We start from the raw sequence: 12,734 nt of genomic DNA on the forward strand, positions 1-12,734 counted from the left end.
TAGAGAGCAATGTTTTGCTCACAAATGAGGCCTCACTGGATTTGATGTTTAGGAAAGCTAACTGCGAAGCGCATGAGCTTCCATACTAGATAGAGATGGCGTTTGTCGATAACACAACAGCGGATTTGTCTGCGTCTATTCAGACACATCACCCTTCGACCGATGCCTTTCCCTTTGAATTTTCTCTGCAGCATTTGTGTTGCTCTAATTTGTGGAATTTTTCCATTCCCATAAATATATCAAATTCGTCGAAAGTTGACTCATCTTCGTCCTGTCCTGAAGATTTGCTGATGACTCTAATGTGCAAACTTCTATTTGTGTCACGTGACAGTATTTTACCTGACCCTTTACCCCAATCTGTAACCATTGCTTTCATTACTTTATACATTCTGATTATAGTTTTGGGTATCGTGGGAAATGTCGTAGTAATCGTCGTGATAGGACTTGCAAAGACCGTAAAATCTGTGACAGACCTGTACATCATGTCTCTGGCGGTCAGTGATCTCCTTATAGCTGTACTGAATATGCCTTTCCAGCTTTATTTCATCGTGGCCAATGAATGGCTGACAGGTGGGGAAATGGGAGAATTTCTCTGCAAGTTTACAAATTACATCCAAGGTGTGACCGTCGTATCCAGTATTTTGACTCTGGCGGCCATAGCCATTGACAGGTGAGTACAAAAAGTAGTGAATAATTAGAAGACTACTTCTAAAATTAAAAAGTACGATCTTTTGCGTTAAAACACGTATATTTAAATGCTTCGACAAAATTCCAGAAATTCTAATACCAGGACTGTTACTTTAAGTACGATTGAACATCTAATATCCAACAGAGTTTGCCCACGAAAAATAATTTAAAAGATCACACTGAAACATGTTTCTACCACTATCCTAATTCACTACTTTATAACCTAGATATAGGTTTAAATGTGTACGGATACTGAAACACAGACATACGGACATGCAATCAATAATGAGACATCTGCGTTTGTTATTATGTTACTCTATTTCGTAGTGTTATTAGGCAAGTTCGATAGCACAAACGGTATGATGGCAGTATGTATGAATGAGAAATTTGCAGTTAGAAACGTTCTCTTGGAATTTGTTTTCTTTATAACTTAGTGCACCTTCATTCTAAAGCCAGTCCAAAGGTTCAAATATGATAGTGGATTGAGTTGTTTGATCCTGAGTTAATGGCATATGAAATCAAAACTGTTCCAAGGGACTGAGTTGGTATTGCTTGCAATTATATGTCATGTGCCACTGTATCTAAAATCTCTAGAGCATAGATTCGCATAGAATGCAGTTGAAGTCTTTGAGTTACATTCCCGTGTAAAAGTCGCTAACTCTCCCAATTTACCCTAAGAATGAACGATGAATCCTTCCTCTCGTGGTGGCTAAGTGCACCAACGCTGCGCAGCTGGCAGCCGCTAAAGACGGTAGACAAAAGTTAAAAATAGTAAAATAAAATTCTTCACGTATCTAAGGAGTTAGTAGTAAACTATTTCTCATTTAAAAACTTCTGTCGCTGTTCAACCGATTCCAGTGTAAGTCCCAACAAATTACCAGCTCCATTAATATGTATTCAAATTAGAAAAGAACTTAGTCTGATAAATAACCAAATATAAACAGAATTGTCCTTGAAAGACAGCCATTCATTTAAGAGGACAATAATTCAACTTTAAAGATACTCACAAAATTTTGAAGATCACCATTCTAAACATTTGGCATTTTCGTTCATTGAATCCACAGAAAGACTCAAAGATCAGACTTATGAAACGCCTTGCTCAAAAATAGACAAAAATAAGACTAGATAATGTTTCCATCGAACCAGGCCTATGAAGATAACAAACTAGAGGTTAAATTTGTGATCTTTTGCAATCTGTGCTACAAACAGGATGCGAATATGTACATAGACCATTCAGTTATAATTTAGATATAGTCACTGGTTTGATAGATATTAGATATTAAAAATTAATTATGAATGCGCAGCTGAGAGAAACTAAATTAACCAGCTTAGATGTAAAAAAGAAAGCTCATACACGTTGACGTATTGATCATATTCACTTCAAGATGAACAATTATCAAACCAGACAGAAGACTATGTTACGATGAAGACAACGCGATATATATATATATATATATATATATATATATATATATATATATATATATATATATATATATATATATATATATATATATCTTGAAGTCCATATTCAGGAATATATATATATATATATATATATATATATATATATATATATATATATATATATATATATATATATATATATATATTCCTGAATATGGACTTCAAGTTTTGACAGTCTATGACATGGAATTAACATGATACCGCTTAGGTATGTTAAAGTCAACCGCCCGTTATATGCGAATGATGAATGAAAAATCTCAGCCAAAATAATACATCCTGTACCCAAATTCAACGATTCTTTGAGATGAGCATATACATGCCGGTAAATAACATTAGACGGAGAAATGATGACTCAATTAGATGCATAGACGAGAATATGTTCCAAATACCCAATAGCTGTATGGATTGCCATCTGATATTAGCAACGCTTTTACCACAGACTCGGATTATTACTCCCCCCCCCATGCAAAAATAAATTGATGTTTACAAAATCAACTAATAAGACTTATGTGTACATTGTAAACCAAAACCAGGTATGTGATACATTACAGAATTATAATGCTTTAATTGTGCATTTGGTAAGCAGATGTGGAATTTGAGGAAAAGAACAACAATAAAAATATTAACAGGCGTGAACATTTATGCAAAACGTCAAATAGATCGATCATTCGCAAATAGAAATAAAACAGGACCTGTCAGTCTCAAAATAAGAAAATGAAACCAGTGAAATCAATATTCATTGAATTTATAGAGCTAGAGCTGTACAAATTATTCTACAGCAAGATGGAAAACTCATACGGTGATAGAATGAAGCTGAATGTCTCTGATTCATATTTTCTGTGCATACGTTCTGAAACGGTAAATTTTGTTGATGATATGCAATAAAGTATAAAATTATAAGATGTTATACAAAGGACAACGTGCTTGGTATCCCACAAAAAAAATCAAAAAAATCCTGGGCATTTAAAGATAGCGCAAAATGGCGTAACAGTTAGAGAGTTATGTGGTTTAAAATCAAAATAAATTCATTCAAGACTGATGAAGATGAAAAGATGGACTGCAATGAAATTAAGAACGCGTGATAAAAAAGAATCTAAAACTATGTACAAAGATTGCTAACAAGGCAAATTATCCATATTTATTTAGGTCATACATTCAAGACATGTACAGCATCAAAATAAAAAAGATACTCTTTGTCCTAATGACAACAGACCTTTTAATGGTTGAAAATGTAAATAATTTAAACTTGCGGACACTTCAGTATCTTGCAATTGAAAGGGACTTTTTGTGTTAGGGTTATTTACTTAAAGTAATTGAATACCAAACAAAATCTCATTTAAATTTGTTTCTGTTGTTGTTTTTCAAAGTAATCAAAGTTTCATTTCGCATATGATAAAACCATTTTAAGTGAAGAAAATTTCCATTAATGTTTGTTCTGACTACAGATGGCGACCATAAAATGTGCATCCTCTCTTAAATCATTAATAGCAGACTTTTTTCTTCAGTCACCGATACTGCTATTTCAAAATGACTACTACTAAGTTATGATAGTTATTTATTTGTTTACGTTCTCAAGATTTCCACAATCATCAATTGTAACTAAAATATTGGTTCCTTGGAACATAACATTTAATTCTATCTACTTATACTCAGGATAAATCACTATCACATGTTCATCTTTTAGTAACCACTTTCTATCCAAGTCTTACTGCACATAAAGTTTGGACAGGTGATCAAAATGTACGTGAAAAAGTCATTGTATTGATTATCTGTCATATGTAGCACACTATTTAACCACGGTAAGTCACTTCATATTATGAAGTTCTTTTGCAAATACAATCAGGCACAAAAAACCCTATATTTTATGAGCATCTACGTTTTCTTTTCTGTTGATTTGAAAGTGGACACCTTGTTGTACATTGGCTAATTTAAGATCGCTACCATTTAATCTGCTATGGTATGTACTTCTCAAATCGAACCAGACGTAATGATTGTCAGTGTTCAAATTCTCAGCACTTGCGTTACTAATTTCTCTGTGCTTTTATTGTTCATCAAAGAAATACTTTGTGATTTCTAAGCTGTTGTATCAAGTGAATTCCATGGTAATAAACTATGGTTGTTACCAAGATTTTCTCTATTATTAAACTGAATAAATTTCTGGAACATTCTATCCATTCACATTATCCAACATTATCCAGTATTAAGGCACCCTCCCAACTCATTCTGACAGAATTAAGCTTTGTCATTTTAGAGTTGCATTGGATTAAATCCCTAGTTATGTACGCTTTCCAGGTCGTAGTACTGGATTTCGCTATCACTTTAGACGTTTTGAAAGTGTAATGTAAAATCTGAAATCCCGAGTAGGAGCACAGGGAAATAGTAGACTATATTAGTATATGAAAGTCTTATGTATTTCCAAACTCATATTTACATACCACAGACTGCGTTAACTTAAGTACCAATATGATATGCGTTACCTGACCCTTTTCTCAGCTTTCTCGATTTTGTCATGATTTTGTCATGCATTATGCCTTGTTCAATCCTGTTTGCTTTGAGCCGGACACACGACCACAAACTACTGAAAAGGTTGTTGTCATTCAGCTTAAATAGATTGTCACTTCCATGTGGTATGGAAGATGTAGTAAAAACTTACTAAGATATGAATTTCAGGATAGGTTCAATAGACTTAGAGCCACAGAAGGAACACAGCCTAAATATCCGCTTGAACCTACTGTTGTACAGACGAAATAAATGCAAGGTACTGAGCTATATCTTTAATAGAAAGAAATACTAAAATTATACGAAAAAATTAATTTGTGAATTAAGAAAGGAAACTGATTTATGCGCAAATTCATTTGTAAATTATACCATTCCTTGGTTAAGACGTATTCTCGTGAAAAAAGATGGAGGTAAACAAGAGTAAATTATACGAGGATTATTTAGGATTTGGCCTATGTTGAGGATGTGTGTGTGTGCGTGTGTACATACATACATACATACATACATACATACATATATATATATATATATATATATATATATATATATATATATATATATATATATATATATATATATATATATATATGTGTGTGTGTGTGTGTGTGTGTGTGTCTGTGTCTGTGTGCTGGTGGGGGGGCAACATACCCGAGGATCTGAAATGTTACTGCTTAAAATTAAGCAATATTTATTCAAACACGTAGGGATTTTAGATAACGAAGTTGCTATGCTATAATTGCTATTTCCCTATCTACGCACACACTCTGACTTTTGGAACTGTTTGTACATTGTATTTGGTCCTAGTGAACTTTACCTGGGCATTTCATAACAAATCACAATTATAAGAGAAAACTATTATTATGCTACCTGATATTTTAGACATGTTCGTTTACCATTTACATGGAACACTGTAACAATGTTATATAAATTGTCTCTTGGTTCAAAATAGTGTCTTTTTATCCCATTGTGAAATCTTTGTTCGGAAACAGTTTCTTAAATGTAAACTAGTTTAGGAAGCGCCGATCTTCTTTCTTTAACAGATCATTAATCATTATTAAATTTTAAATTTACCCCAAAAAAGAACGAAATTTATGACGGTCCTAATTAAATGTCATTTGTCAAATTTACCGAGTAAAATATAAGTTGGCGAGATATATGGAACTTGGTTCTTTCAGTCCTACCCTTTTCTCACTATTCCGTAACCGTATGATAATTCCAGAACCTTTCAACATGTCTCTGTGACACTAAGTGCACATATTATACCAGAGGTCCGCATGAGCCTCTCGTAAATTTACTATTCTTCAGTTTCAACATTTTCAATGTTTTTGTCCGTTTTTCTTTCAATCCACGTATCGATCATCAACACGTTCATTTCCGGAGCAAAATTCCAAAGCTGCCGAAGATAGATCTGAAATTTGGTACATATGTTAGACTAATGGTGTAGACGTGTCTTTTGCTATTCACATTTCTTTCAGTTTCACTTGCATTAAGGTTCTGATCATTTTCTTCATCCAACCATCTATCATTCACACTTCAGTTTCTGGAGCAAAACTCCAAAATTATCAAAGGTATCAGGGAAACGTTTAACACGCAGGGCAATATGTTTATCAGAGAGAGCCAGTAAACATAAAACAAACTGACTCAACAACCGATACAACATTTAGTGAGCGGGAGAAAATACGTAAAATTCAAACAGAAACTAATTTGTCCAAATGTTGAATTTGGCCTAAATGTATTTCACAACATCCCATTCGGCCGCAGTGTTGGAATATCCGGTACGTGTCATGTGATTACAAATTTAATGTAAATATATAATATCTGAAATTTATTTGACAAATGCAACTAATTTTGTAAAGAGAATAATTTTTTGAATTATTTTGTCATGTACTCGGGAATATCCGCACATTTCTTACTAACAGAAAATACCAAAGTACTGGTACAATGAAAAGCATCGTGATACATACCAACAGATATAAACATCAAGGTAAACCGTTATACCGGTAATACCGAGCACCTCTAATATTTAACATTACGAATCAGATGGCATGAAGCTATTTGGAAATTTAACATGACGACGAATCTAAGAGACACTATATCTTCGCTAGCCAAGATTCCGACAATCCTATCTACACCTTGGCATATCGAATAGATATTTCCGTGCTTCGGGTCTGTGAATTTCATTGGATGCAGCGGCAAACCAATAATGTTCCCGTGATCGAGACGAGGGGAGCACACAACTTGAATAGACTGATAAATAAGCACTTTTCAGAGCCGGTCCGTGTTTACACGAATACCTTTCACCCAAATAGACATGTAAAGGCTTCCCTCTGGTACATAGTCATACTTTCGATGATAAACTTTCAAAATTATCCTTTTTAGGTCAATTGCCACCACCGTTTTCTGGCGATGTACAAAGCACGCTATTGGTAAATTGGAATTAAATACTAAGGAAGGCAACACACGAATCCAATAGATTTCGCTAGGACAAAGCAACGATATAGCGGTTAGATCCGCCAAGGTGTAGATAGGGTTATCGGAACCTTGGTTAGCGAAGATGGAGACATTATGGAATTGTACAATTATGGACTAATTACAGAAAAGAACCACACTAAACTAAAACTCACTCATATTTTGTCGTCTGCTCTCTAAAATGTTATCAATTTGCCTTACATGACTCATTGCTTTTATTAATGAGGTCCACTAGCTGATTGATTAAATGTGTGTGTGAGAGAGAGAGAGAGAGAATTTTCATTTTAATGTGCTCACAATGAATCTCTTTCTCATGGAAGAGTGAATATGTGTGTGTGTGTGTGTGTGTGTGTGTGTGCGACTAAAAATTAACACCTTACCTTTGCATGCGTGTGAGTGTTTGTAATACCCCTTATTCTTTACAAAAAACATACAACACTGTTCTTTTACTTTGTAGTTTAAAAAATATTCACTCTTTCCTTAAGATATGAAACGAAGATACACAACGGCAAATTTATAAAACTGCAACCATGTCTTGAAAAAAATTATATAAAAAATATAAACATCTTTCTGTGTTACATTTTCATGGGATACCACACTACATCGTCCTTTTTTACTGAGTGTCTATATCGTCCCCTCCATTTTAAATTCCCATAGGTCACCATATTCACCTGTCTGTAATGTTAAATGTTCATGAAACCGATAGTTACGTTACGCACGTTTTTAATAAAAATGGGCACATCGCGTGTTTTGTAGACAGAAACTAGCATCGCACTTTAAAAACGGGTAACAAATGTGTGTTTGTCCCGTCAACATTTAAGATTCATGTAAGAAATACAGAATGTACCTGGCCTTATTTGATATATCTCGTTCATTCTAAACAAGGCATTCTTTAAAAAAACTAATACTTAAGCACTTTTACAACTTATTGAGCATCAAATCGTACGTTTGCATTATTAAAGTCGGGAAAGAATAAATGAAAATGAACCCAAGAATGTCAATGCGTGGTATGTTATCTAATCGTCAGTTTTCATTAGTGGGTGAGTTACGGAGTTGGTTGAGTGGAGAACGTAAAAAGGTTAATTTTAAAAAGTGCCAAACTTTTTTCTGTGATTATTTTCAATTCTTTAAAACCCTCTCTCTCTCAATGGACTTCGATAACACTGGCATGCCAAACTTAAACATTGATGTGTATTTATATAATGAATTTATGTATGGTTCTTGTCCGTGATTAGGCCGTAATGTTGCATTTCCATATAGTCCCATATTGTCATCCGTCGTGTTCAAAATTTACGTAGGGCCCATACTGTATTATCCGCAATGCTAAATTCCCATAGACTCCACACCCAACCCAAACTGTTGTAAATGTAAACAAATGAGAATCACAATTTTTTAAAAGTTGGCAAATACACCCCTCCAATATCCATTGTTTGTAATGAGGACACCCCACCCCAACAAATATAAAAAACAAGCAGCAAAAAAAAGGTGATGTATTTGTTCAAGCTCATTTAATATTTATGTTAGAAATACTTGGACCTCATATCGATTTTAATATCAAATCCCCATCACCTCCATACCGTCCCAAACCCCATGTTAATCCCCTCAACAGCTCATTTTCTGCTTTTGAAAATAAAACAAAAATTCTTTTCTTTTAGTTTAGCATGCCAGGGTGCATCATCCATAATTATATGGTATATAGGGTTCAGACAACTAATTCATTGTTCGTTAACATCAATGTTAACGTTTTTTTGTGTGTATGTGTGGATTTTATTATTTTTATTTTTTGCTATTGTGGGGTTTAACGCCATTTTGCAGCACACTACCGAGGACCCGAATGTTAATTTCTGAGAAAGTAAAACTTTTTTGTGCAATACATGTACGTCTCGACTGAAGTAATCTCAAACCTTCTGAAAAAGTCGAAATGGTATGCTTCGTGTCATTTTCTCGGAAGAAATGTTCCTAAAGCGTGCACCTGAATCGTCATTGTTGCATACGGTAAACGGAAGAAAACTTTAGCCTGCCTGAAAAAAAAAATCGAAATCGTGTACATGTGCAGAGTTTATCTGACAGTTAAAAGAACGGATGCAAATTGCGGAAAATTATTATTATTATTATTATTATTATTATTATTGTTGTTGTTGTTGTTGTTGTTTAAATCATACACTGATAAAATAGCTAATTGCCCAGTCTCCAGTTATTAAGTGGGATATGCGATGTTCCCTCACTTTGACACTGCTATTCTTCTCATATAATAACTAGTGGTCTTTTTTCTATACCAAAATTGCGATTTTACAATAGTCAGCCACAACAAAGAACATTTCACTAGCTAAATTGCGATTTTACAATAGTCAGCCACATCAAAGAACATTTCGCTAGCTAAATTGCGATTTTACAATAGTCAGCCACATCAAAGACCATTTCACTAGCTAAATTGCGATTTTACAATAGCCAGCCACATCAAAGAACATTTCACTAGCTAAATTGCGATTTTACAATAGTCAGCCACATCAAAGAACATATCACTAGCTATTATGTTGCAAAAGCAATTGTGGATTACAGTCAAGGTTTACTAGCAATATTTTAATATTATGTAACTTTTTACCCCTGCTGTCTGTTTAGAATCTCCTTCCAAAGCAACACCCCCATTTGCTCGGAAAACATAAACCCAATGATTTGCTTCCGATGTGAATACGCTGGTTACGTATTGCACTAGCTAGGTTATAAAGCTAATATTTACCAAGGGAGGTTATCTACGACTTTACAATAATCCATCGTCAGCGTGAAATCCTGGAAATTGTGATATGATTTTGCAACTATTCCAGCACGTTCACATGCTTCTTTCTAAATGCCAAATTCAGTACACCAATTTCGAGATATATACATGGTTTATGTTAGTGTTGGGAAAGCTAATTTTATTGAAAGAGCTGATGTGCAATTTTACAAAATTTCGCTTGGTGTAAAACAGTGTAGGCAAAATAATTTTGTATATGGACAACTTGGACCCATCGGTATCACATTATTTTTAAGTACTGGTTTAGTATTTTGAATCCTGGTCATGCAAACTATATAAAAACAATATATGTTGCATAGAGCTTCCTGCCAATCAAAAGCGGGTTTCTCTTGGTCGAAATTTATTATCAGCATTGTGATTTTATCAAATTGGATCAAATCAAGGTGTAGGAAATCAAAGTATTTTCACTTATCTTTTGTACCAAAGACTCATTAATAATCTGCATTAACGATCGACCCCTGGCTCCGTTTTAAAAACGGTATAAAAATGCCTGCAGGTGGATATTTTAGGAAGTCACGACAGTACAAAACAAGGGTTACCAGAGCTATATGGTCAAAAAAAAAACTTGTTGATATGCCCTAAATCGAAATGAAAGAGAATTTCCCACTTTTTCGTTCTGCTTTCTCCATCTTTTCGAGGTTGTTACGTTTGGATCTATATCAGAAATGTCTTCAGTGGTGCTACATATTAGAGAACTATGACTCACTTTAGACCGCTCCGGTGGCCTAGTGGTCAGAGCATTTGCCTCGGGTGCGGGAGGTCGTGGGTTCGATTCCCGGCCGAGTCATACCAAAGACATAAAAATGGTACTAACAGCTGCCTCACTAGGCGCTCAGCATTAAGAGGTTAGTGTTAGGACTGGTCGGCCTGGTATCAGGATAATGTGACTGGGTGGGACATCAGGCTACATGTCTGCGGCATGTGTATGTGTGATTAGGATTTTTTACGTAGCTTTAACAATTTTTCAGTCATATCGCTACGATGTCTGCAATGTGGCAGTTTATAGTGATGTCAAGCACTGGGGCATCATGCCGCAGACATGTAGCATGATGTCCCACCCAGTCACATTATCCTGACACCAGGCCGACCAGTCCTAACACTAACCACTTAATGCTGAGCGTCTAGCGAGGCAGCTGTTAGTACCATTTTTGTAAGTCTGCGGCATGATGCCCAGTACTAGACATCACTATAAACTGCCACACTGCAGACATCGTAGCAATATGACTGAAAAATTGTTAAAGCTACGTTAAAAATCCAAATCACACACACACATGACGCACTTTAAAAATAATAACAATGAACGTAATAGTCTTTATTTAGGTAGGAAAAGTTGCTTAGTTCTGCGAATTAAAGTGGTTCTTGACTCCATGTTTCTGTCTCGAAGTGATATATGTCTTCTTAATGTGTCATTACACAACAGACTTTCGTAAGAGCAAAAATTTTGACTGTTAGGATACGTTTGGACACACGGAAATAAAAATGCGAAGTCTACCGCTGGATCTATATTATATGAAATTTTAACTACATATTGTAGGAATGTATTAATACTCCATAATTTGCACACTGACCAATCACCCTTTCATTTTTTTTCCAGATATATTGTGATCTGCCAACCATCACTTTCCAGAAGAATGCACCAGAAACAGTCTGCAGTACTAACCCTATTAACCGTGTGGCTTCTCGCTCTGTTATCTCTCTGCCCACACCTTATCTATCAAGGATTAGATCGGAGGATCAAGCTGGGATATGTGGACGGGGTCCATACATTCAACGGAATAGGGTATATATGTGCTGTCTTCTACCCTCATCAGAAGATCGATGGCCGGATCTTTTCCTTGTGTGTATATATTTTCCTCTACGTGCTGCCCGTGATTACTATGGCATTTACGTACGGTGCTATAGCTCATCGTCTATGGATCCGGAAACCGATCAGCACGAACGTGGAGGAACCTAAGTACGTGGTCCGGAACCTCGCCCAGAAGAAGAGGATCATCAAAATGTTGATGCTACTGGTCATCGTCTTCACGCTGCTTTGGCTCCCGTTCTTCACCTTTTCCATATACAATGACTTTGTGCAGGAGGATTCTACTTCCAAATTAAAAATGGCGATTTTTCAGATAGTCGGCTATAGCAATATCTGTGTCAATCCGATTATTTACACATTCCTTAACAAAACCTTCCAAAGGGAATTTTACAGTCGCTGTTGCTTCATCCGACGTAATATAATCCATATTGCTTCGGACACACGAAGCAAGACGTAGGCCAGAACACATATCAATCTTCATCAGTGTAAGATTGGCTATATTATGGGTTGGTAAGCTATTTATGAAGCTCTTCTACAAATGTCATTTCTGGCCTAAAAATACCCCCACCCTAACCCCCTTTCTAGAGTTGCATAATAAAACACCAACCAATTCGCATAGACATACTACAACATTAAAAACTTGAAATTTAAAGTGCCTAACATAATAAGATGTGTAGGTAATATTTTCGCATAAATTGAGCAGAGCAGGCGAAACAGCGAAGCCCACCCAGGACTTCATGCCAACCTTCACATTTCGTATTCGTTTCATTTATTTTTTCCACAACCTTAGACTAAATAAAAATCTTGATTTTATATCCACTGGGTATCATGCTAACTCTTCCACCTATTTCATATTTAATCGTCAGGTACGTGTCGTATCCTGACAATAATTCTAATTCACTTTATTCATCCATATTTAATCATCAAGCAAGTGTCGTAGCCTAGAGGAACACCTTGATAGGGGACAGGATTTTCACTGTAACATTATATACACATATTCTTAATTCTTGAAAAATA

At 35.3% G+C, this 12,734-nt stretch overlaps 1 protein-coding gene across 1 annotated transcript; it reads left to right on the forward strand.

Annotated features, from left to right (window-relative positions):
• Window positions 1-299: 299 nt before the first annotated feature.
• LOC149803581 (QRFP-like peptide receptor) lies at window positions 300-12,174 on the forward strand. The gene is made up of 2 exons (XM_089953952.1): window positions 300-670; window positions 11,508-12,174. The coding sequence occupies exons 1-2, from the start codon at window positions 300-302 to the stop codon at window positions 12,172-12,174; spliced, it is 1,038 nt and encodes a 345-aa protein (XP_089810078.1).
• The last annotated feature ends 560 nt before the right edge of the window (window positions 12,175-12,734 follow it).

This window comes from Sinohyriopsis cumingii, chromosome 3, assembly GCF_028554795.1.
Source record: "Sinohyriopsis cumingii isolate HCF-2022 chromosome 3, ASM2855479v2, whole genome shotgun sequence".
In the NCBI taxonomy this organism is placed as follows: Eukaryota; Metazoa; Mollusca; class Bivalvia; order Unionida; family Unionidae; genus Sinohyriopsis; species Sinohyriopsis cumingii.

Coding starts and splice junctions, on each gene's coding strand:
- LOC149803581 (XM_089953952.1), top strand. CDS start 300: ATGTGCAAACTTCTATTTGTGTCACGTGACAGTATTTTACCTGACCCT. Junction 671..11,507: donor GCGGCCATAGCCATTGACAG/GTGAGTACAAAA, acceptor TTTTTTTTCCAG/ATATATTGTGATCTGCCAAC.